Source organism: Malaya genurostris, chromosome 2, assembly GCF_030247185.1.
Source record: "Malaya genurostris strain Urasoe2022 chromosome 2, Malgen_1.1, whole genome shotgun sequence".
NCBI classification, from domain to species: Eukaryota; Metazoa; Arthropoda; class Insecta; order Diptera; family Culicidae; genus Malaya; species Malaya genurostris.
Window position 1 is genome coordinate 348,490,039 of NC_080571.1, and position 26,540 is coordinate 348,516,578.

The 26,540-nt window shown below is 37.0% G+C and overlaps 1 protein-coding gene across 1 annotated transcript; it reads left to right on the top strand.

Annotated features, from left to right (window-relative positions):
- The first annotated feature begins 765 nt into the window (after positions 1–765).
- On the top strand, positions 766–25,981 carry LOC131428101 (DNA-binding protein D-ETS-6-like). Its single transcript, XM_058591762.1, has 4 exons — positions 766–1,228; positions 17,048–17,095; positions 17,376–17,562; positions 25,270–25,981. The coding sequence occupies exons 1-4, from the start codon at positions 865–867 to the stop codon at positions 25,751–25,753; spliced, it is 1,083 nt and encodes a 360-aa protein (XP_058447745.1). The 5' UTR covers positions 766–864; the 3' UTR covers positions 25,754–25,981.
- Positions 25,982–26,540: the final 559 nt, after the last annotated feature.

Genomic DNA, 26,540 nt, shown 5'->3' on the forward strand with positions numbered 1-26,540 from the left:
CGTTTGGGATTTCCCAGCGAATGAGTAATAATGCCACACGGACTTCGGTAGCACGTTTATGGTTCCCATCGCCTTAGCTAGTTGTCCTGGTCCATAAATAAGTTACTCAGTTTACCTATTAAATACCAACGACCTTGATAACTCAACCCAAACACGCACTTCCGAGTAAAGTCTAAGAGATTCATTAGAACTGGTGCGATGAATAATGAATCGAATTTGAACCTTGATCGCCAAAGTGGAGGAGTCATCTATTTTCCACGAATTTGCGCTCGCAGCGAGATTTGGATGTTGTTTCACCCGATGTTAATAATTGCTCTCATAGTACAGTGGTTTCGCGCGCTTCGACTCACGTAGTGTGGCCGCTGATGGAGCAGCTTTTATGAATGAATCACAGACACTGGTTTATGAATGAAACCACGAGCTCCAACGCGATCAGAGCTGATAGGCTGGTTGATCGAGGCAGGTATCGCGAGGAAAACGTTTCGGTGGGCCTGTCTTGGCTCTCTCTCTCTCCCATTCGTTTACAACACAGCTTTAAGTGATGCTTATTAAGCGCACTCTTCGATTTTTTCTTAAGTCGTACCATCTTTTGCACTCTCATCTGCATTAATCATCGATGAAATTCGCGGGATTCGACTACTGACTCAGTTTAGTTCCAACTGTCGACACGTTCAGATCGATCGTACCGCTAAGGTGTAAGCGGTCTAACCGAACGGGTTATCTGTGAAAATGAGAAACAATTGTGTTCGATGAGTATAGTGATAACATTCCGGTTGAAGTGTTATTTTGCAGAATGCTTTAGGAGTGCTAGGCAAATAAACGAAAAACATAGCAAATGGAAATATCACCGAGTGAAACGGAAAAATGCACGATGCTCAGTTTACACGTGAAACAATCGAAGCCAGTGATAATAGTGAGTCAGTCTCGGACACACAAGAAGAAAATGATAACCCCCTCATCTTTGTACCTACGAACCCCCTGGAGTGGACCGGTGAACACATCAGTTCCTGGGTACAGTGGGTTACGAAAAAGTTCAACATATTTCCTAGCCTTGAGCCGGCGAGATTCCCGTGCAATGGAGTCGATTTGGCCAAATTTACCAAGGCGGATTTCTGGGTTTGCGCCGGTAGCAAAGCCGGCGGTGATACGCTGTCGAAACACTTTGCTCATTTCCTGCAGATCGGAACCGGAATTGAAGACAGGCTGCTAGGAAACAATATTGATCCAGGTAATCAGATTGCCTTCCCTTCTTGCAAGTGTAGCAAATCTTTCAGCAGAAATCTTGATAAATGGTCTTCCTGGTAGGCACTCTTTGTGTCCTTTCACACATTGGTCTACCGGTATGGTGGGCACGAAGTGGACCAAGTAAGTTGTTCATGATGCAGAGCGGAAATTAGGATAGGAAGAGAAGTGATTATGGTACAGTTTCAGCATCTTTAGCGATAATCCTTTCAACTCCGTCACCCACACACCAACGGCTAACCTATAGAGTACCTATCGAGGGGATGTAGTAATATAAACGTTTTCTGATTGCAATCGGAAAATGGATTCAATTAAGGATAATAATGGCTTCCGCTGTGATTCCTTACTCGAGTATGTTCATTTCAACTTCATAAGATGGGTGATAGCACGAGAGAAACTTAATTTTTATTCAAGAATTCTCATCAATTGTTTACTTGTCACTACTTTTGTTTTCCAATCGTGAATTGAACGGGGAAAATAATACACGATAAATATTATCGATTTTTTATTTTTCGTGCTTCAGTTTGGTATGTTTTTTGTAGAAAAAAATAGGACCTAAAGGTGATAAAAAATTTAATTTAAGATGTTCATTTGAGTTCCAACACTCCACTAGTTTATCATCATGTTCAATGCAAAATTTGTAATTGAACTGAATGTAATGTGATTTGATCACAACTTTAGATTTATTTGGTGTCATGAATGACCAACCTGGATTTGATGGATAATAAGTCTTTGCCAGGCGTATGCTTCTAAGTAAAGCAAAGCAACATCAGGGTGTTACACTCCGATGCGAAACTTGACGCTTTTTTTACGAAACGTAATTCATTAGAAAATTGTACAGGGCGATTGTTCGGCCAGAGCTACGATTTTATGGATTATTTTTTTAAATTCCTTCCAAGTCAGTGTTCGAGCATGCGACAGTGGACTCAAAAGCAAAGCCTTGGTATTACATTCCTGTAGTGGAATTTGACCTTCTGTTTCAACAGACTTCGCAGCCGATTCAGCGTGTACAGAAGCATTACATGGCTGGTGCTACGATTCTACTGACACTACGAATCCTTCCAGGTCGGGGCTCGAACATACGACAACTGGTTTGTAAGACCCTATGCATTGAACCGCAAACCCGGGACAACCCACTATATGTTATACTAGTTGATACACAAATAGAATAGAATACCACAGTAATAAATGAGACAGACATCATTACACCACTAGGTGGATTAAAACAGGTTTTTTTAATTATCAGATTAAATTTTATTACGACTCATTTGCAGGTAACGTAGCCGATTTTACATCTACAATTATAATGTTTTAAATACTGTATCCCTTTGTAATCCGTATCCTTGGATGAGAGGCTCTCTCTCTCTTCAGCGATTCAGAATGAGAAAGTGCAAAAGTGGTTCACTATTCATGTCCTCGTCCACTAGTGCGGCGCAGGGCAGGTGAAAGAGGTGGTACTACTCACCCGAAAATTCCAAAGGTTTTTCGAGTCGAAAACCAGCGAAAACAGTTGTAATATTAGTATTATTTATAACAGTAAGAATATTTTTTTGTAATTTGGAATAATGAATAAAATTTAAATCGGACACCTTTATAGATTGCTTTTGGATAATAATTACACATTTATTTTTTATACATATTATAAAACTTAGAAGAAATTGGTTGAAAAAAAAAACACGGAGAAAGAAAACCAAACAGAAGGTATAATATATTATGAGTCTAGTGTCACATGTCAAATGGTACTAGATGACCAGGAAGAGAAGATACGCGCAGCTAACAGATGCCACAAGAATTAGTAGGGGAAGGTGTTCGGTTACCGGCAGTGTTCGGTTGCCGGCACCCCACCGTAACTTTTGACAGAAAGCAGATAGCGTCAATCCGACAAATGTCATGTGTGTGTGTAATAGCAGCACGTTCTTTTTGTGCCGAATACCAAATCAAACATACGCTTGTACTTTTTGCTGCGCTTAAAACAAATTTTAATTGCGTGAAAATCAACACAAAAGTTTTTTTCTGACTTTTTTTAGAGTATCATGAATTGAAGAGCATCAATCGGAAAGGTGAGTGGATTGAATATTTATGATCTATTTCGTGATTTAATACCGGATGCTATCAAAATTTTCGCGACCAAAGATTTTTTTTGTCATTTTCAAAATGTCTACCGATTTCGGTTACCGCCACCCCATTTTTTCGACAAATCGTGAATAATTGTTAGTGATATGCAGGCTGCTGTCGAGACAAACATCTAGCTCATACAGCAGATACTCCGGCTAAGAAAAAACGTTGAAGACCGGCCAAATTAATACCAAAGGCGCCACCATCCAAATATTCGACCAAGAGAGCCAAGGTGAAGTCACGATCAGACAATGACACAGACTTTTGACAAAAACGCTTCCAAAAAGAATAAATTCTGTTGTTTCTTTGAATAGCTGCAGTCTTTACTTATATTTTTCCATTTTTAGTGAAATTTCTTCGGGTACCGGTAACCGAACACCTTTTTAAAATGGCCACAATTTATCGCTTTACTAAATTGATAACAATTGAATCATCTTAGTTTCTTAATCAGTTGTTAGTCAGGGACTTTAGCTTTCCATTGATGTATAGATGTCCGCATAATGTGCACTAAGTTAGAAGTTATGAGTCAAAAAGAAAAGGGTGCCGGTAACCGAACACTCTCCCTTACTGAACGCATTTACCATTGAGATAGATTCTGCAGGAGAAATACATATCCTCTGGAAGCCGCGGGTGCATACTCAGAAATAAAAAGTCGAGCGCGAGCGCACTTCGAAAGCCTGTTTGACTATATTGATAGAGATACGATTAGATAGAGATACGATTTGATGTAAATTGATAACTGTAGACGAAACCTGGACCCATTATTACACGCCATAGATCAAAATGATTATCCGACAATGTACTGAAACCGGAACAAGTGTTCCGAACCGATGTAGTGAGGGCTCAATGGGTCGGATTTCTGGTATACTTCGTTCCAAAACATCAAGAAATCAGTGTGAGTTTCATTTTGAAGCTTTCGACCACTACCTTCGTAACCTGAAATCGGAAGCTGCCAAAGTAAGTTTGTATGTCAATCAACTAATATGACTTACAAATTGAAGTAGTTGTGAGGATTTTTTTAGGTGAACTTTTTCTGTTCCTTTTATTTTGGACCATTTTCATGCTATTCATGGATGGTCTTTGCAGTAGTCTACAAATGGACATTGAGAGGGTTTTATACATGTATAACCGAAAGGGCATCTAGCTTGTTTTTGTTGCTGCGAAAGCTTATGCAGTTTTGGTACTTACCAACCGCAAGACTTAAGACTTTAATTATGTGTATTTTTCTAGAAAGTCTCCATTGTATTAATACGCAGTATTATGGAATACGGAATTACAATTTAGGCCTTGTACGACAATATTCACATCGATCGGATCGAAAGGGTACGAAAATCAAGTGTTTCGTTCTTTCCGAAGACTACCTTAGCTTAATCGTCTTCAATAACTACGTTACGAGAATTGCTGTACTCTCATCAACCAACACACTCTGTAAAGTAGATGAATAATTCTTTAGCGGCTATTTGTTTTCGATTCATTACACTTCGAAAAAACCCTGTGATTTTACATCTTATAAGATGCACATAACTGGAGCGTCGTGGTTCGCACAAATTTACGTGCAAGAACATGTAATATTGCGTGTGATTGGAAAATTCAAATGAAATTCGTTGAAATAAGCAAAATACTAGCGGCTCCCGCGGCTTGAACCGAGAATCATTGGATCCCGAAGTACGTCCGATAATCGACTGAGCTACAGAAGCACACATCTGCTAGGCTGGTAAAAGGTGCATATAAGCTGCACTTGTTAGCAGAGATGTCTATCTCCTCTGTGTGACGAAGAGCAAGCAAAATTTCTCCCCTCGCACTGACAACTTCAACGAGAGCTCTTCTCTGTCACATTTATACACCACTGTTGTGTAAAGTGTGCACGCATCATGAGTGCGTTTGTTTATTTCCTTTTACCTCTTCCACTGAATCGCACCAAAGTGCTAGAGCATTAGCTAATAAATTCTCTGATGTGGATGCAGATACTTTCACAGAGGTGTACACGCCGGTGAGCACTCTGCTGTATGGTTTTCGTAGATGAAGCGTGGTAACGCAAAACCAGCAAAATAAAACAATTTATCGTAAAATTTTCGGTTTTCCTTGCAAATTTTTCATGGCAAGGCCAGATCTACTCTCTATTAATTGAAGTTCACAGAAGTGTTCGCTCACCATCACGCGCCAGTGGTCACTTGGGTGTATTTAGACGAGAGCGCGTGTGAGCGATTCAAGCGAAGAGAATGTGTTTCACTCGCGCCAGCTGCTTTAACCACAAGCACACACTCAAATGCTGTCTATTCGACACTGAGAAGAAGTGCGCTTTCCTCTTTGTGCGGTGCTTCGTTTTTTGCATCCTCGGTGTGGCAAAAATCTGACTCTAGCGTGTATAACTCTGGTGAAATGCCATCTCTGCTTGTTAGCAGAATGTAAATTACAGTTGAAGCCAGTGAAATTCATGCTAATCCAACATTAAGTCATTAGAAATTAAATTTTCTGTCGTTTGGCAAATTAAGTCTTTATGAATTGCATCGTATTAGTGTAGAGTACAGTAGAAAAAAATATGAATTTTACAGGTGACATAATTGAGCAATTCCAGAAATGCTTAGTAGATCATCAGACTCGACCTTCTCCGATTTGGATGAAACTTTGCACATGGCTTCAGTATGGCAAACTATAAGTTTTGAACCGATGGAGAGGTCAATCTGACTCACGACTGATTTTTAAGAAGGGCGTATGTATTTTTGCATTCCACAAAAATTGCCTTTTTCAAATCGTAGTAACTCGGAAACCGTTAATTTTACAAAAATGGCGTTCAGGAAGAAGTTGTAGGGAATCGATTGGGCACTCTAAAAAAACAAGCACTGAAAAAATTGTGGATTTTTTGTTTTCAATAATTACAAAATAATCCGAAAAAGTTAAATAAAAAAAATCAGGGTTTTAATTTTTTTGATAATTTTTATTTTAAAGCTCTTATTGAAACCTACAGATTGATGGCTATCCCATCCGTGCGTTTTGAAAAATGAAGAAGTTACAGCTTAATCAATTTACAGATATATTCGAAATTTCAAGTTCTCGTTGAAAGATAATCATTTAAACAGTAGAACTAACGTAACTACGTCAAAACGAATAAACACATGAAGAATCAAAGAGGTGTGCCAGTTGACTACCTACTGTTTACAACCAACGTACGTATATTCTACTTCTCATGGCAAAGGACCATGTGATGCACCCGGGAGTAATTTAAAACGAATGGCACGACGCGAAAGCTTGGCTAAACTACATGAACACCCAATCACAACTGCAACTGTATGAATGGGCAGAGCAGAGACGTCGAGATGCATTCACGACCATGTATTTTTGTTACGTGTCACAAGAAGAATATGAACGGGGTGTGACCGAGTGGAGTAGTGTTTATAAGGATACCAAAATGATTCCAGGCACACAGAAATACCATTCTTTCGTTCCGATTTCAGAAACCAGAAACCGTCACAAGACTGTATTCGAATGACGATGCACGTAGTACTCATACAATTTTCAAATTTTAGAATTATTCATGTACATGTAATAATTGTAGATATAGCAAGCAAATAAACAATTCATGGAAATATAAAAAATTGTGTTATAATTAAATATCCAAATATCTCAAGAACAGCTACTATTAGAAGAAAGGATATCATGAACAAATTTATTGCCTTTAATAAGAGCTTTAAAATAAAAATTATCAAAAAAAAAATCGAAACCCTGATTTATTTTAATTTAATTTTTTTGGTTCATTTTGAAATTATCGAGAAAAAATCAAAATTTTTTTTCAGTTTATATTTGTTTTGGAGTGCCCTATTGATTCCCTACAACTTCTTCCTGGACTTCATTTTTGTACGATTAACGGTTTCCGAATTACAACGAGAAGAACTTGATCATTTGCATGCACCCGTACACTGTTTTACCTGTAACTTCTTCATTTTTCAAAAGGCACGGATGGGATAGCCTTAAACCTTTAATTTTAATAACAGCTTTAAAATAAAAATTATCAAAAAAATTTAAAGCCTCGGTTTTAAATTTCAGTCGTGAGTCGGATTGACCTCTCCATCGGTTCAAAACTTATGGTTTGCCATACTGAAGCCGTGTGCAAAGTTTCATCCAAATCGGAGAAGGTCGATTCTGATTTTGTCACTTTTTCGTCTACTCATTCCTGGAATTGCTCAATTCTACAAACTATACAATTCATAACTATTTAACTTGTCAAATGATGCAACATTTCATTCGATCAGAATTTTACAGGCCCCGAGTGTAATTTGCACTCGGCTACCAAGTGCCACTGTTTGGATTTATATGTATTAATTATTCATTAAACAGATATGTGCTTCTGTGGCTCAGTCGATTAATTGGAGTGTTTTGTGATCTAATGTTTCTCGGTTCAAGTCGCGCTGTTGCTATCGATATTTTGGTTTTCTTTTCATTCGATTTCAAGCCATGTACTTTTCAAATCACACAATTTTACATGTTCTTGAATATGAATTTGTGTGAAATATGACGCTCCATTTATGTGCATCTTATAAAATGTAAAATGACAAGATTTTTTCGAACTATAAACGCTTATGTGCGCTTTTGTACAAAAATTTGTTTACCTCTAAGAAACCACTCATTGCCCTGCTTTTTCGGAACTAAAAGTCGGATATGGCGAACATTTAATAGAAATCTATGATTCTACCATTCTTGTGACAGTCGTTCTAGTAATCTCTGAGAGATCTTCGTGAGCTCTGTTTTGGAGTTTTTTACCGTTACTAAGAAGATTAGCTTATGTTAACTTATGAAAACACCCTCTTGAAGGTTCTCAAAACTCTGTAATTCCGAAACCGGAAGACGAATCCGTCCTATGATATGAGGAAATCAAATGTTTTTTTCCCTTTTAACACATAAAATATAGGATTATTTACTCAAGTGGCTAATTATTTTCTATGCGAATTCGGAAATTCGCTTCTTAGAAACAAGAGGTACTAAAGGCGCACCAAGAATTGTATACATGAAGAAGTTTGATGTTTTGTTTTTGATCTGGGCCCCTCCCGATACGAAATCCTGGGTACGGGCATTACTATTTGTTCCGGTCGATGCAGAATGGCCTGGCTAACCAGGACTTCTTCAATTATGATGAAGTCAAAAAATGAGTCGATTCGTAGTTTGTGACCAAATCGGTCGAATTTTGCAGAATTAATTGTCAGAAAGATGGGATAAAAGTAGTGGCTAGTGTTTAACAACACTTTCAATATGGTAAAAAAAGGAACAAACTTATTTATACCCCTAACAAAATCTGATCAATTCAAATTTTAACTAAAATTTTATTCATTGGGATTCACTGAAATAATGAAGTTTTCATTCAAGCGTCAAAACAAATTATTTTTTATCCATGCTTATTAACACTCTTCAGTTTGAAGGATCACCGCAGTAATAATAAATGTATAAATGATCCTTGAACTATGAACCTTTGTCTGTCTACTTCTTGAAAGCAAACAATAACATTCACTCGTTCTCATCGATTTCCTGAATCACTCACAGCAGCAACCCTCTTGACAGCCTTCAAGCAGATTTTTACAAGAAATTATGCTAATTTAAACAATAAAGTCAGTACACCTAAGCCCCGTCAGTTGACATTTATATCAATTTCTATCCGACCCTGCATCACTTGGAACTGAAACCGCCATTTCACCGCATGGGGTCACCAGCGGCGGCGGCAGCACAAAGCCAACCGATATCATCGAAAAGATACAGCATGCCAGCATCTTTGGCGTTGTTCGACACGAGCCCTCCCACCAACTTTCTCAGCCAGTCCCGACGGAAACGGAAGCAGGAAGGAAGCGTTTAAAAACTAACCAGGATGAGATTTCCTACTGCTGTTTCTTCGTTGGGGAAAGGTTCACAAACCAACAGACGTGAACATAGTATAACAAAGCTCAGACTGAAAGCAGTATTGCATACAAAACTAAAACTAGAAATTTAGTAGTAGTCTGTATGGTTGTCTATGGTATGTTCGAGATTAGTGGTGGTTTACTGCTACGAAGCACATTTTTCATTTGTTAACTCTAAAAATATCTTCATGTTTGGAAAAAAATTAAACACTCTATCATACTTCTGGACATTAATATAGTGAATAAACCATGGTTGACATTTTTATATTGCGCTCTCTCGAGCTATACAAGGATGCCTTTGGGTTCAAGGAGAACACGCGATCCTGGATGTACGGTATTAGCTGCAAATCCCTTTGAATAAATTACCCAGAATGGAAAACCACAGGAGTGCACAGTTATTGAAAATTTATAAATTTGTATCCAAGGAACATCCCTAAACGAAGCCACGGTACTATCAGTGCTCTAGAGGGGAAATAAAATTAAACGGTCAATTCAACTAGTAATCTTTGGAACCCACTGGGATATCATTTATAAAAGCAACAAAGAAATTTACCCCCCTCTCTCGACAAGGCAAACCTCAGCGTGAATGCGAAAATCCGGAAAACTTTTCTCCTTGCGCTAAATCTTCCCTATTTCATTGTGCTTTCCGGAACTGTTGACACAGGAATTAAGTGTGGCTCATGCGCTTCCGTAACAAACAAACAAACCGAAAAGAAACAGGGCACCTGCAGATCTGATAAGGATGGCGTGGAGGGTGGAAAATCCTCTCAAACAGTTCAAGATTCCCCAACACGAAGTGGTCAACTAGTCACGCGTCGGCAGTTGACGAAACAACTTCCTTCTGTTGCAACTAGGTCCCGGCACCTGTCGGCGGCGGTAGTGGAACTGGAAATCATCCGTGCAACAGAATGAGTGCGAGTGTTGATTCGATGAGTCTCGGGTTCGGCACGACTGCCATGTGGAGATTTTCCGAGGATCTACACGTCGCGTCACGTCGCTTCACATCCGTGCGGGTTTACCCTGGCAATCACTACAATCATCATCCGCATTCGCATCCGCATCGTACGGCACTGCCATTACTGTATGGAGGTACACATTGAACGGAATTTATTTAAATGAAAACGTACCCCCCCAAACCTAAGTGACTCACGCACCGTAATGACGAATGCCAACCGAATAAAAAACGGTTCTTGTGGTCGTCTGTAAATTATTATTGTCTACGATTATCTAAGCCGACTAGCAGACGGTTTAAGATTTTGGCGTCGTCGGGGTGGTAATGGCCAAATTTTACGCAAGTTTCAGAACAGCTTCACAGCGGCGGCAAACGTTTCTCACAATGCGAGATATTCCGAGAACGTTTGGATTGGATCGTGTATAAATTAAAGTGTTATATGATGTGGTTTCTAAGAAATTCCGTTGCCGCCTCTTCGCCTGTCTCACATTGACATGTTGTTATGTAAAACCAACAGCAGCTGGATTGGCCTTTTACGGTGACGGGCTGAAATCGCTCATCCTTCGTTTGTGGTTTACTTTGAGTGAATTCAAATTGAATCATTACCGACTGTATGGTACAGGACTCTACTACATAGAAGTGAATCGTGGGAATATATGACATATTGGTGTGATTTTAGTAATTCTTAAAAAATGATATTCAACTAATACTCATTGCTGTTCATTTAAAACGCATCATAATTCAGGAACTCAAACTGACTCATACCCAAGTTTATTTGATCGTTTATGGACTATAAAATTTGAATTGTACTCATAGTGAAGTTATATCTGTGACATTCCGACGGATTGTTTTACGTTGAATTTCTTTTCAAGGTCATACAATGTCCCATACGATCCATCGCAAAATTTCGGATAAGTAATCGTGAACCAGTGAACTTAGCAATAGTGTAATTTTGTTGACCCTTCGTAAAAAGCGCCGATAAACATTTGAAAACGACGGTAAAATACCATGGCAACAATTGAAGTTTGGAAACATTGCCATAGTTACTACGTGTGTAGACGCATGTTGATTTGTTTCAAAACACAAATAAACTGAAACTGATAGAAAATTTTTGGATGGCCAAAAATGGTTTGTTGATGTAGCAATACCGTTTTCAAAAAGAAGTTGATCTCATATGACCAAGACTACAACAACACGACAGTTTCCTAGATCGATAGACTTTCAGTAGTTTTTTCTTGATTGGCTTAAACCATATCTGACTGGTCGCCAAATAGTAGCAGTGTTACTTTTTAAAATTTATTATGAGCTGTGGAGTTTCTCAGGGAAGCAATTCGAGAATGGGATGTCGGAAATTTCGAATTACTCGATTATTTAGTAATTGAGTATAATTTTGAAACTAATCGATTGAAATTTATTCGATTATCTGGGTTATATTCGATTACTCGATTATTCATTCGATTATTACTATGGGATTTTTTTAATTATTCGATTAGCTCAATAATCGATTATTAGTTTTAAGTAAATCGATGAAATATTACCCGATTATCTGGGTTATTAATCGATTACTCGATTAATCGATCGATATTACGACATACCTATTCGAGATAGTTTCAACAATTGAAATTTATTGTAAAGATAAATGTATGAAGCAATTATTTCTCCCGGCAAGGGATCAAAAGTCGGAGTTCAACAGTCAAAAATCTGTAAGTGTTATACTCAACCAAGGGTGGTGAAAACGAACTCGTGAGACTTATTTTCTTCTATCGATTGAAGATGCAATCCATGAAATTCTTGTGAAGATAAAACTCGTCGGTATTCGTTACAAACAAACTCACTTAAAATACCATCGCTTGCACCGAGTTGAAAAGATGGTTCTCATCCCAAATAGCAAATATAGTTATTGAAATTTGAACATATTACTCAATTCTTGCATAATTGATATTCCTGTTGCACACCTAGAAAAAAAATCACATTTCCGTCTTCTGAGTGCGACATATACGAGCGTCATGAATAATTCAGTTCTGCAAGAGGCCGAACAAAAATTTGAGGTATTCTGGCATATTCTTAAGCGCTGAAACATGTAAATTCACACGTCTGCTTGAAAGGTGAGGTATGTTTGACACATATTTGAATCATTCCTGTAAAATTAAGTCACAATACGAATTACGTTGTTGTGAATTGTGTGGATCAGGGTCATTTCGCCAATTGCCATTTCGCCGAAAGTGTCATTTCACCGAATCGCCACTTCGCCAAATGCCATTTCGCTGAAAGCCATTTCGCCGAAAGGATCTTTTCACTGAATCCTGCAATTGTCTTAATATAGTGATTTTCACTGTCGACTAGAAAAGATGGCGATGCGATAAGATAGCGACAAAATGCCGCAAAGATAGCGAAACTGTCATTCGCATCGATTCAACCCCTTTGAGACCACAAGCCAGAAAAAAATATTTTTTCAATTGACCGTTACAATAACTATTTTTTTATTTATTATTAAGAAAACTTCAGTCATATTGAATTCATATTGATAATGCGTATGTAGCAGATTACGGCTACAACTTGCACGGATTTTTAAAGCGTGTGTTATTTATTTGACATAATGTACGATTCAGACGATCCGCCTCCTTCCGCCACCGTCACCGGAACGTCAGCTTCCGTCAACGCCTTGGTTTTCAAAACATCGTGCTTTAATCGATTGTGCTATTTGTCTACTCTAAAAAGTTGGTCGTCTTTGACAGATATACATTTGTTGATGCTTTCGATGAACAATGAAATAACAATTGTCGCTAAGGAATTTTACCAGTTGAAAATGCAATTGACCTCAATCCAACAGCCGATTAATTTTTCTTTTGGCTCTAATGCTAGTTAATCTCAGCTGACGTCGCCTCGGCGGCTTTGTGCCGAGCCATCAATTATACAATTATACTTACGGTGAAATGACCCTTTCGGCGAAACGACTTTTGGCGAAACGACTTTCTGCGAAACGGCTTTCGGCGAAATGATCCGCTCCCAAATTTTTCGTATGGGGATTTGCCTCACCCGTAAATTTCATAATTTTAAGCTGCGTGGATATGCGAAGAAAGATTTTTCAAATATATTAAAATCGATAGTACACAGATAAAAATATTTTGTGAATTTACATCTATTTTCATGCACATATTTAGAGCAGGTAATTAATCATAAAGTTACTTTACAATTCTGTAGGTTTCAATAGAATTTAATTGCAAACTAAGCGTTAATTGAAAGATACAGTTATATTCATTAAAAATTCAATGCAATCCAATTCAGTTTTGCATCGATGATGGTTTTCAATCAAAATCTCGATTCAACTCATTTCTATTACATGTTCCTATTGATTTACATGTCGTGTAAATTTCATTATTTCTTTCTGTGTACAACTTATCACTGTTAAGATACACAGCAGTGCAAAAAATCATTATTTAGCTACTTTTGAAACATCTGTAACAATTGTGCAGCAAATTATCAACTTTACTGTATTGTACTGGCAGTTACAGAAGTTTTGCAATTATATTTACGTCATATGGTTGAAAGGAAGTAACTGTAATAATAAGTTGTGCAAATTATAACAACCTGTTTTAGGTATGTCTCAATTCTCGAAAAACTCATAGTAAAAATGAAATTTACGCTTAACGTAAATTCAAGTGTGTCGTAATTTCTTTGGTGATGACACAATATTACGTCTATCAACATATAAAAAGAATTTTTGTGTCTGTATCGATGTAAACTTCAGGTAAACTAACTGTGAAGTTAATGATATGATTTAATATTTTCAATTGTAAATTTAAAAGAATTACGACGCTAATTTCATGAACGTCCATAAAGACGTAAATTTACTCTATGTTTTCTAACTGTGTACCTAACCTAACCTAACGATAAAAAGTGGCATTTTTAGTTCATAAATGTCAGTCTCAGAAGACGTAAATTTACGTATTTTTGCCTTTCTCATATAGAAAGGCTATGCAATCGCTGTGGAAACCGACTTTACAACCGAGGCCCAGAGAACCGAGTGTCATATACCATTCGACTCAGTTCGTCGAGATCACAAAATGTCTGTCTGTGTGTATGTGTGTGCGTGTATGTATGTATGTATGTATGTTTGTATGTGACAAATAATGTCACTCGATTTTTCCAGAAATGGCTGAACCGATTTGCACAAACTTAGATTCAAATGAAAGGCCTTATGACATTATACAATTTTCCTGAGTTTTATTTGGATCCGACTTCCGGTTCCGGAATTACAAGGAAATATGTGCAAATTTGTGAAAAAGTATGCAATCAATTTTCTCTGAAATTCATCAACCGATTTCCACAATCTACGAAGCAAATAAAAGGTCTTTAAAAAGTCCCCGAGAAGACGATCCAGATCCGACTTCCGGTTCCGGTATTACAGTGCGATTAATAAAAATTTTCAATTTCATTAATTTTTTTTCACAAGCGATGGCGAAACGAGGTGCACATTTTTAAAAAACTTACTGCTAAATTGATCTAGTTGGCAGATCTTGTTAGTTAGTAAGTATATAAAACTACTTTGGGACTACTAGTCCCCGGTTTTCGCTTCCGAAAGCACCGGTAATAGTGAAGAACATCTCCAAAAACTGAACTCCCGTCGAATCCTCAGCAACGGTTATGATTCAAATTAAAGCTCCCATTCCTTTAAATATACTGTGCAATTTCATCTTGATTCAACTTACGGTTCCGAAATTATAGGGCGAAGCGTGCCAAAACACTCAAATTCAAAATGACGATGCAAAACTGGTACGCGAGGGTACGTGCGACTTTGCTCCATTCACAGCGTGCTTTGTTCAATTTCGTATAGCGTGCAGGGTTGCCACATTTAAATTAATATTTTTGAGGTGAGAAACATGTAAATTTCTAATCTTTTTATTCAATTTGTACCTACTTGATATTGTTATTACAAGATCATGATAACGATGCCTTTCAATGAAAGTGTACTTATTGCTCTTCTCATATAGAAAGTTCATACAATCACTTGAAAAATTGACTAGTGGAAATTGACCCAAAAGGCTAAGTGTTCTACAGAATTCGACACAGTTCATCGAGCTGACTTTCGTAATACTAGTTCCAAGTTCCCGGTTCTAGAGGTAACGGAAGTAGTGTTCAAAATGTTTAAAACGAGGCTCACTCAATTTTCTCAGAGATGATTTGATCGAATTCCACAAACAGACTCAAATAAAAATTCCTATAATCTCATAGGTTACTGTTTAATTTCATCCGAATCCGATTTCCGGTTCCAGAACTATAGGGTAAAAAGTGTTTAATCATATAGTGCGACGATGCAAAATAAAGAAAAATTCTCATCAACTTGACATGAGTGTTTACAATGTGGAAAGGTTATGTTAGTTTATACTCAGAGAAAGTTGCTTATTTTATTCAAGATTGAAAAAAAGATTTCTTCACAAAATCTTCTGGTGATATTTTTGAAAATATAATTAATATGAGAAAGGAAGCATTACACCACTAGGTGAATTCTATACAATAAATACCATATATACTGGAAGGGTTTATCTTTCAGGCCAAAAAAAAAACGTTATTTCAAAACCATTCTTATTCAACAAACTGTTAATCTCAATGCCACATTGGAAAGTTCGAAAACAATCTTTTTCCAAAATTTTTAAACTCTTCTAAATAGCAGTTTGATGGAAATCTATTTGAAAATTTGTAACAATGATTTAAAATTATCATCTAGATATTTAGACCACATTCTGATGTTTCGCCTTGAAATATACTATTTTGTAATATTTGTTCAAAGGCGCCTGTTGAATTTGAACCTATCACATCAACACAATTGACCGATTATATTTAATATAAATCGACACTATTTCGTAGGGTTCTCGGAGTCTTTGTCAATACTCGGTTAAAACTTTACTTTGTTCAACCTTTTTGTAATTTTGTTAAACCTTGTTATAGAATTGTATAGCTCTAAAAATCAGTATGAGCTATCAGTGATCGGATAAAGTAATACTAACTCTCACTGAAAAATTTAAAAAAATGTTTTGTAAAAACGAAAAGTCTACGTAGACTTTTACTGGAGGGGGGGGGGGGGGGATATTTGAAAAGTCTACAAAAGTCTACGAAAGTCTACTTGGTTTATGAACGGTCCCTTATCAACAAGTGAAAATAAATTTGAAAATACCGCTACGTATATTGTTATGGTTATATCTCTGAGAAAATAAATAATCCTGATATACCTCTTAAGGCTGTGAACCATTTCGTGAGTAACTTTAACTTTTGTTTGAAATCTGACACTTGAGTGGTTATTTGGTGTGGAGTAGCTAAATTTAACTAAAACAGCGGCCCATTTCAAAATTTGACGAACGGAAAGTTATTTGGGTTTATTTTCCAATGGAAATAATTTCATCTAAAAAATTAATATTAGAATTTTCATTGCAAGATTTTTTTCAGTGTCAAAAATAACTATCAGGGTTATTTTTGACAAAATCAAATTAACCCCTCGAGTGTCAGATTTTAACCAAAAGTTAAAATTAACCGCGAAATGGTTCACAGCCCAAATAGCGTTTTCGTTTTCGACAGTGGCAACGCCGGTGTAGGGCAGAAAAGGATGACTTGTTTTACAATTAAATTGGAGTGAGTGCTACATTAAACAGATGCAGCGCTTAAAACAAAAATAGCCATGAGCTTCATGCGTTCATCGATTTCTACCTATATTTGAATGTGCAGAGCGTTCGGTTTTTATTTTCAGAACAAAACAAAAATTTGACAAATTATCAATAAATACATGAATTCTTTTGAATCACAATATAATCTTTTCGTCAGGGGATAGCCATCTTTAATATTTTCTTTGTTTTTGTATTCTTTGCAGAGCCATACCAACTGTTGAATGCAGCATCACATCGACTGGTGGCGCAAGGTTTGTATTGGATTTAGATAATTTCCGTGATCCGCTCTCTCATCATCACTGCATGTTTTGGTCCTCGTAAGTCAAGGTAGCGGATCTGATGTGCGAGGGCAAAATATTCAGTGTGTTTCTTCGTCATTTGATGGCAACCTTTTCTTAACTTACCCTACTCATCATAGCAACTTCCACGAACACACAGAGCGAGTATATAATCTCTCAGCGTGTTATCTTCCCTTTTCCGACCATGACTGCTCTTTATACTTGCTCATTCTTCTTCCTCTTATTATTATAGGTGGGCAGATCCAACTGTGGCAGTTTCTTCTCGAACTGCTCGCTGATTCGTCGAACGAACGCTTCATTCACTGGGAGGGAACAAATGGGGAGTTCAAGCTCATCGATCCAGACGAGGTGGCACGCCGATGGGGAGAGCGGAAGGCGAAACCAAACATGAACTACGACAAGCTGAGTCGGGCGCTAAGGTAAGAGAATCATTCGAATCATTTTTGGTGGGAAATGGTGCGTTGATTTTATTTTGATTGTATAATTTATTTCTAGCATCGAATAGTAGAGAAAATATACAGATACTGAAAGAGATTTATTATGTTTAACATACAGAATTCAGAACAAAGACATTTTTGTATTGAATTCTTCGATTGCAGTATTAAATTAATTAAAACCCTTTTTTCAATCCACTGAATTGTGTAATGATGCCTGTCTCATATTACTTATATTTTCAAAAATATCACCTACAAGATTCTGTCAAGAAATTTTTTTTCAAGCTTGGATAAAAACTATAAACCATTTCAATTTGTAAACAGTTGTGACAAGTTAATAAGAATGTTTCCTTATTTTGCATCGTCGCACTAAATGATGGTTTGAAATGTCAGACACTCTTTACCCTATAGTTTCGAAACCAGAAATCGGATCCTGATGAAACTCAACAGCAGCTATGATCAGGCGCGTACCCAGGATTTGGTTTCGGGAGGGGCCCAGAATGAAAAAATAATCTTACTGAACATTGCTCAAGTAGACAATTTCCGGTGCCCCATTTACCGGCGTTTTTAACAGACACCTTAAACTTTTACACTAGAACTATCATTATTAGATATTTAAATAAAATTTTGAGACTATGACCGAGAGAATGTCGTTGTATTACATTTCTTAACGTTTACTGTCATGCCATTTCAGTCCCACATGTTTAAGACCTTCTGAATGTCCTTTCTAGAGCATAAAATCAACAAGACTTGTGATGGATTTTGAGAAGTGGTCCGAGATATATCTCTTAATTCGATTCGTGGAGAACGAAAAGCATCTTTGTAGGTCATATTAGTTGATGGCCATACAAACTTACTTTAGCTATACAGGTTTCGGTATCAGGTTCCGGAAGTAGCGGTCTAAAATTCCAAAACGAAACTCTCATCGATTTCTCAGAGATGACTTTAGGTTTGGGAATAGATAACAGTTCGAGGAGGCCAAATCAGGCGAACAAGGTGGATGGGAGCACTAAACCGTTGATTTTAGCTATGGTAGCGATGCTCCTGTGCTTCATGTAAGGTCCTTTCACAGCGATGTCGGTCTTTAATCAATTTAGTACTCCAAAGGCATACTATGACTTCCAGGCACTCGTGTCACGACGACTTCAGTCCATTGTCGGGTAATCATTTATTTCTCTGGCGTATGATAATGGATCCAGCCAAACATGTACTCGAAGTGCACTTGCGCTCGTATTTTTAGTCCTAAACAAGTATGTGCGAGATCCAGCGGCAGGATATCTCTCTAATTTGCTCAGCTATGGTAAGCTCGCACACATTTTCTTTCCAGTCATCCAGAACAATTAAGTGTCTTATTATTATTGTCGTTTATTTTGCCCCGTATATAATTTCCATTTTATTTATTTTTGACACAGTTCGCACTGTTTTTTGTTGTTGTTTCTGTTTCTATGATACCATAGACCCTTTCTTTTGAGCCTAAGTTTGTGAAAATCGATCAAATCATCTCTGCGAAAATTGAGTGTTTTGTTTTAGAGTTTTTAACCACTATTTACCGTACTTCCTGAACCGGGAACTGGAAATCGATATAGCCGAAGTTGATTCGTTTAGTAAGTAACTAATATAGTCTACAAATTAAAGCTGTTTTGAGCCAAATCTAGCAGAATTTTACCCTTTTTTGCATCGTCGCTCTAAATGACAATGTGCAATTTTAAACACACTTTACCCTATGAAAGGATGATGAAATTCAACAGCAACATATGTGAAACTCGGTCAAGCCATCTTTGAGAAAAATGAGTTTGAATTATTTGACACATACTCACATACATTCACACACACAGATAGCTCGATGAACTGTGTCGAATGGTATAGGACACTTTGGCCTCCGGCCTTTTTACTACTCAATTTTTCAAGTGATTTTATAACTATAACTACTAGAAAATCAAAAAGTATAGTTTTATGGAGTAGAATTGTTATCGTGATTTTGTAATAATACTAACAAGTGGGTACAAATTAAATAAAAGAGAATATCAAGGATGGTAAACGCTTGAAATGCTCCCATCTGACGATTTATCTATATTAACGAAATTATTTCAGCGTAATCCTTTATGTTTTCTAAACTTTCTTCTGACAAGACAGAAAGATGGTGGCCTTGGTCATAATGAAAACCTCATAATGAAAACCTCTAAATGAAACCTCTCTGTCATTTTCACAATCGATTCAATGACTTTTTCTTTTCGCTGCGCTTTAATTTCTTATCATTTTCATATACAGATTTTCAATACATAATTTTTCTCTCCCGTCTGTGCCGATCCTGCACGCTATACGAAATCGAAAAAAACACGCTGCGAACGAAGCAAAGGGGAAGGTCTTTTCTTCTTCCTTACCAGCACATACCGATGTGCACCGGTTTTTCCTTTCTCATATAAAAAGGTTATGGAATCATTTGAAAAACTGACTAGTAAAAATTCATAGTGTCATATACCATTCGACTCAGATCATCGAGCTGAGCAATGGCTGAGTGTGTATGTATGTGTGTACATGTATGTGCCAAATAATTTCACTAGGTTTTCTCGGAGATGGCTGAACCTATTTTGACAAATTTAGATTCAAATGAAAGGTATTACGCTCTCATTCTTAATTTCATCCGGATCCGATTTCCTGATCCGAAGTTGTATGGTGAAGTGTGTTAAATATTGTACACCGTCACTTAAACCTGCGAAACAAAAACCGTAAAAAATTTTCTAAACTGGACTCAAAACCGATATTCCCAATCTTAGGGTCAAATGGAAGGTCTTATGGTCCTACCAAAAATTACTGCATATTTTCGGATATAACAAAAATTTAAATCGTCGTTTAGAGTACGATAGCAAAATCGTATAAAAACTTCAAAATTTGATTAAAAACTAGTAGAGTTTGTACGTCATGTTAGTTAGTGACCGTAGTTGGTGCTGGAAGTACAGATAATAGTGAACCCACCTCGTTCTCTATATTATACTAGTTAATGCACAAACAACCCATTGGTTTCTTTCAAAAATCGAAAAGAAACATTTTGAATAGAATACCACAGTATTATATATGAAAAAGGCATAATTACACCACTAAGTGGAATAAAACAGGTTTTCACCGTCATTTTGTATGACGGTTAGAAAATTTTGACACTCATCGTCATATAATTAAGGAACCGCAAGTCGAATCTGGATGATAGCTCTAATTTAAATCATGGTTTGTGAAAATCGGTTTAACCGCTACTGAGAAATCGAAGTGAGCTCCGTTTTCGAAGCAGTGTAAGGGACCATAAGAACCTTCATTTGAATCTGTGTTTGTGAAAATCGGTTCAGCCATCTCTGAGAAAATTGAGCATTATTTATCACATACACGCAGACATTTTGTGATCTCGACGAACTGAGTCGAATGGTATATAACACTCGGTCCTCCGGGCCTCAGTTCAAAAATCGGTTTTCACAGTGATTGCACAGCCTTTCTATAAGAGAAATGTAAAAACATGCCTATGTAAAACATACATAACTTATTTAGTTTTCCTTGCGTTTCGCCTTCGACTCGAAAGTTTAAAAAAAATTGTGCGCTCCTACCGAGTTGCCAGCATACATTTTATTATTTTGATGAGAAGTTTTATCACATTAATCTATCGTATGGGTTGGACATTACATGAATTCCAATGAAAAAAAGGAAAGTCCTGGCATTACATTCCTTTTGTTAAATTTGGCCTTTCTGTTTCAACAGACTTCGCAGCCGATTCTTAGTGTACAGAATCATTGCATGGCTTGTACTATGGATCCTACTGACACTAAGAATCCTTCCAGGTCGGGGCTCGAACATACGACAACTGGCTTGTAAGACCAGCGTCCTATGGCGTCGTGGATTCCAATGAACAATGAAAAAATATTCAACTTTCACAAAGATTGAATGTCTGTTTGTTTGGCAGCCTTGTCGAGCCAATTTTATTTCTCTCTCCTTTTTTAGAATGCTATCAGGAAACCAAAGCGAAAAAAATGGCGGATTCATTGAAACTGACTTTGTTACACAGAAAAATACAAGACTTCGCATCTAAACTAAATTATCTAGACTTTGTCACGGTAGATTTATAATACAAGCCTTCAAAGTCGAGATATTCGATGGACAAGTAGAGGAATGCATTTCCGAGCGTTCCAATTTTCAGCAGTTCTTCGGTCAGAAAAAATACAACACGACCGCTAAACTCAATGAATCATTCTGAAAATTTCACAGAATATTCTCAATTAAATTTCGAAGACATTGTCAGGTGGGTTTTTCTATATCCTGCACGGTTTCCAAGAAAATTTAATTTGAAACGGGAATAGCAATAAAATAAATAGCAATAGCAAAAAAACTACCACTTTACGGTACTGTCCTCAGCCCTTAAGGTTAACTATTACAAAAAATCCACTATAAAAAGTTGGTCGTCTTTGGGGCAGATATACATTTGTTGATGCTTTCAATGAACAATGAAATAACTCTTGTCGATAAGGAATTTTATAAGTTGAAACTGACCTCAACCCACCAGCCGATCATGTGTGGCTCTAATGCTAGTTAATTTCAATACAGCAGACAGCAAAGCGGTTAAAACAACTGTCCAATATTCTGGCAGATATGCCAGATGAAATTTTGGGCGTCTGTGTACTAGAAATGCTCCTATGCGCGCTCAATATTTAAAAGTATGCCGAGAAAAACAAAACAAAAACCCTACAGTAGTAGCAAAAGCTATTAAACTGGACAGTTTTTATAAAAACTGAAAAAAAGTATTCTTAATTGCAAAGCCTGCTAACAAACGAAATAGCAAATTTACATACCAATCTGTAAACCTGGCATCTGTGGTTCTGACGCTCATTATTTCGCTATTCTGAGACGATTCCGTCGCATTCTATGTCCAGCTGAAAACCACTATAATCTAAAATCTAAATTCGCCATTAGTGGCGAATTGGCGAAAAAACTCTACCATAGCTTTACACTGTCACCATATGTTCACGCTGAATAAAATAGTCAAAAACCTTTTCTCATATCAATCATATTCTCATATATAATACTGTGGTATACTATTAAAAATATTTCGATTCTTAAAATAAACCAAAGAGATTGTTTGTGCATTAACTGATATAACCTACAGAATGAAACAGTTCTCTGACATCGATGAGAAAACGAAGTGAGTTCCACTATTGTAGGTATTTCGGGCACTAGAACCCATGGCCATCAACTAACATGATTTTAATTGCAACCGAACAATATGCTTAATTTTCGGTAGGAGCATAAGATCATTCATTTGAACCTAAGATTAGGAATACCGGACTAAGTGTAAAAGTAAGTGAGACCCTTGTTTGAGTGTATGACTATTATCTGCCGTCGTTATTCGAAAACCGGGAATACTTTCGAGACCAATTTAGAAAACTATTTACTTTTTTCGTTTCGACTCATCAAGTGACGGTACACAATTTTTAACACACTTTGCCCTATCATTCCGGAACCGAAAGTCGGATCCGGATGAAATATAAGAATTCCGTGTAGAACCATGAGACCTTTCATTTGAATCTAAGTTGGTCAACATCGACTAAGTCATTTTCGAGAAAAACAGTTCAGTTCAGCGTTTAATAAAATGATTATTTGTTGTTAGCTTCGTGACTCGTATTTTCAATATACGTCAAACTGGTTACTCGTGAGATTGTTAGCATTTTTACGATTACAATTTATTTTCTTCCTCCATTCTAAGAGTATGGATCATCCTGCGAATTATTTGAACTTTTAGTTAAAATTTGACAGTCGGGCAGTTATTTTTTATCGAGTAGTTAAATTTATCTAAAACTGTGGCCTGTGACTGTGACGTTTTGTCGGTTACGTCATATATACCATCATATCACCGGAACCAAAAGTCACAGCCATTTGATCTTCGAACTTGATCTATGGCCTAACAATAGTTTTTAAACGAGCCTAAGCTTGTTTAAATCGGTTTAGCCATATCTGAGAAAATTGCGCGGTAAAAAAACAACGCGTTTTGTCAGTTACGTCACTTATACCATCATATCTCCGGAACCAAAAGTCACAGCCATTTGATCTTCGAACTTGATCAATGACCCGACAGTAGCTTTCAAACGAGCCTAAGTTTGTTAAAATCTGTTCAGCCATCTCTGAGAAAATTGAGCGGTAAAATTATCTTCGAAAAGTGCACTCACATACACACACACATACACACACAGACATTTTCCAATCTCGTCGAACTGAGTCGAATGGTCTCCGAAGCTCCGTTCGAAAGTCGGTTTTCCAGCAATTCTAATACCTTTCTCTAGAGAAAGGCAAAAAGTCATAAAAAACTTTTGTGTTGATTTTCACGCAAGTAAAAAATTTGTTTTAAGCGCAGTAGAAAGTACAAGCGTTTGTTTGCTTTGGTATTCGGTACAAAAAGAACGTGATGCTATTACACACACATGACATTTGTCGGAATGACGCTATCTGTTCTCTGTCAAAAGTTACGGTGAGACAGAGATGCCATTTATACAGATTTATCTGTATTATACAGATTTTTACATGCGCATACAGATTTAATACAGAGTACAAATTTCTTACAGATTTCTTAAATTTAATACAGATTTATACAGATTTCACCAAAAGTATTAAGGAAAACATTAAACTATCTATTAGTATTTGAGCTATCTATTAGTATTTGATTGCAATGACGAGATAAACGTTTAGGAATCAACGTACAAATCACTTTTCAAAATATATATTTTTTGTGCAGATATTTAATGAAGAACACTGAAATCCATTTATATTAAAATTTGTAACTAAATTGAACTTAAAAGGTAGACAAGTCTTGGCATCATGAAACATTATTGCCAGACTGACAGTTGTATTACCTGACTCGACGTTGCATATTGGGTTTTGGAAATCCATCTCAACTTATGAAGTGAACATTTTCAAATTAGACAAGTATATGGCACCATAATTCAATTGTTGTTGATAGGAAAAAACTATAAAATTTCGTCGATGAATATAATATAAGATATGAAATTTAATCTACCACTCTATAACCATAATCTATTGGAATAACACCTTTTAACATAATTGTATTGTAGAAATTTCATTTTATTAGCGAATACAGATAAATACAGATATTTTATACGAATCAATACAGATTTTCTATGAAAATATCTGGCATCTCTGCGGTGAGATGCCGGCAACCGAACATCTTCCCCTACCAAATATTACGAATTTCTGAGAGATGGTATATCTTTTTCGTATGAAATTGCTTTACTATTGAGAATAACTTGGCGAAAAAATGATGCAGTGTTTACACAATCGCGAATCATCTCACCGAACAGCATGCATTCCAACGGCATTCGAATTGATTCATCATTTTTCCGTTACTAGACCAACATTCCTTACCTGGGAATCATTATGTTACTGAAAAGTCGACCACCTGACTTTTATGGCTTGTGTGCCTACGAAACGCACAAACTCATAACAGCCACGCGCTTCCGTAGTAACTGACCACGAGAAATTTACTCGCGCCCAAAGAGGAGGCTGTAAAAATATGTGAAGAATGCGAAAGGTGAATCATCCGAATGTTATGCTACTAACCCGTTCACTCTCCGTTGCTATGCCATGGGAAATCTGTTGCGGTTTTGTGTTTTTGTTTTATGCTGTTCTGAATTATCTTCTTTCTCCTTTCAGATATTATTACGACAAAAACATTATGACCAAAGTTCACGGCAAACGTTACGCGTACAAATTCGACTTTCACGGACTGATGGCTGCTTGCCAGGCACAAGCGCAGCTCACCGAACCTGGCGCCAGCTGTATGATCTCACCAAGTTACAATAAATACTCATCGCACGTGGATCCCTACAGCACAAATTTTTCAAATAACCCAAACGACAGCAGCCCGATAAGCTATGGAACGGCAACCAGCCCGGAATCGATCTCCAACGCATCATCTTCATCGCCTACCTCCGTAACTCCTGGCTGTAGCGGAAAAACAACGATGGTTCCCTATTGGCCACCATACGCTGCCTACTCCATGCCGTCGGTACCTCAAACAACTACTGCAAATTCTATTGCAGACATTGTTCCTGTTACGTCGTCAGCATCATCAGCAACGACGACTGCTACAACACCGGATGATGTTACGGCATCATATGACTCACTTGACCAATAGGACTAGTCTGTTGGACTTCCGCTACTATTGAATAAAGGCTCATGATGCTAGAATTTACAAACAAAAAAAAACGGGGCCCCTAAGATGCTAATGCGGTGTATAAAATATTTGAACGTTTGTTGGTCCTTTAATGCGCATTAATTCGGTTAAGTGTTTAGTGATTGTAGGCAACAAGTAAATAAAGACGTACAATAATAATGATAAAAAAATCAACATGACAATTCTACTCCTGGAAATAAATGTAAAATTTTTCAACACAATTGTCGTTCTTAAACGAAAGTGCGTCATGCTTAGTTGATGACAATGCGACAATATGACATCTACGTGTGCTGTGATAATGTAAAGTATGTTTTCACGCACAGCATCATCGACGACACGACCTGCCACTCGTTTTTTGAAACTGTATCGCAAATTTAACTACCTCTCAGTAACTGGTAATGTCAAAATGAAATCTCTCGAAATTTTATTGAAACTGGCAACACAGGTTGGCCAATTATTGATTTTAAATAACAGTTACCAAAACCTTGGTTACTGCATATTGAAGACTTGAAGAATGTAAACAAAATAAACTACTTCAAGTTGAAGATCTTATATCGCGGCAAATTACAAGTTCTGCAGCATCGTCACGCGTAAGAGCAGTGGATCGATTAGTTCAGCTGGGACTTGAACATACGAAAAATGTCTTGTAAGACCGGCGCTATCAGGTTGTCGTAGGTGACCAAAATCTTTTGTTTATTTGTTTATTTTATTTTGTTTATTTTATTTGTTTATTTGGAGCAGGGAAAAG

Bases quoted from the DNA above. Each gene is read 5' to 3' on its own strand.
- LOC131428101 (XM_058591762.1), top strand. From the start codon at position 865: ATGCACGATGCTCAGTTTACACGTGAAACAATCGAAGCCAGTGATAAT. The intron at 1,229-17,047 runs GTAATCAGATTG...TATTCTTTGCAG, and splicing joins AGGAAACAATATTGATCCAG to AGCCATACCAACTGTTGAAT. The intron at 17,563-25,269 runs GTAAGAGAATCA...TTCTCCTTTCAG, and splicing joins AAGCTGAGTCGGGCGCTAAG to ATATTATTACGACAAAAACA.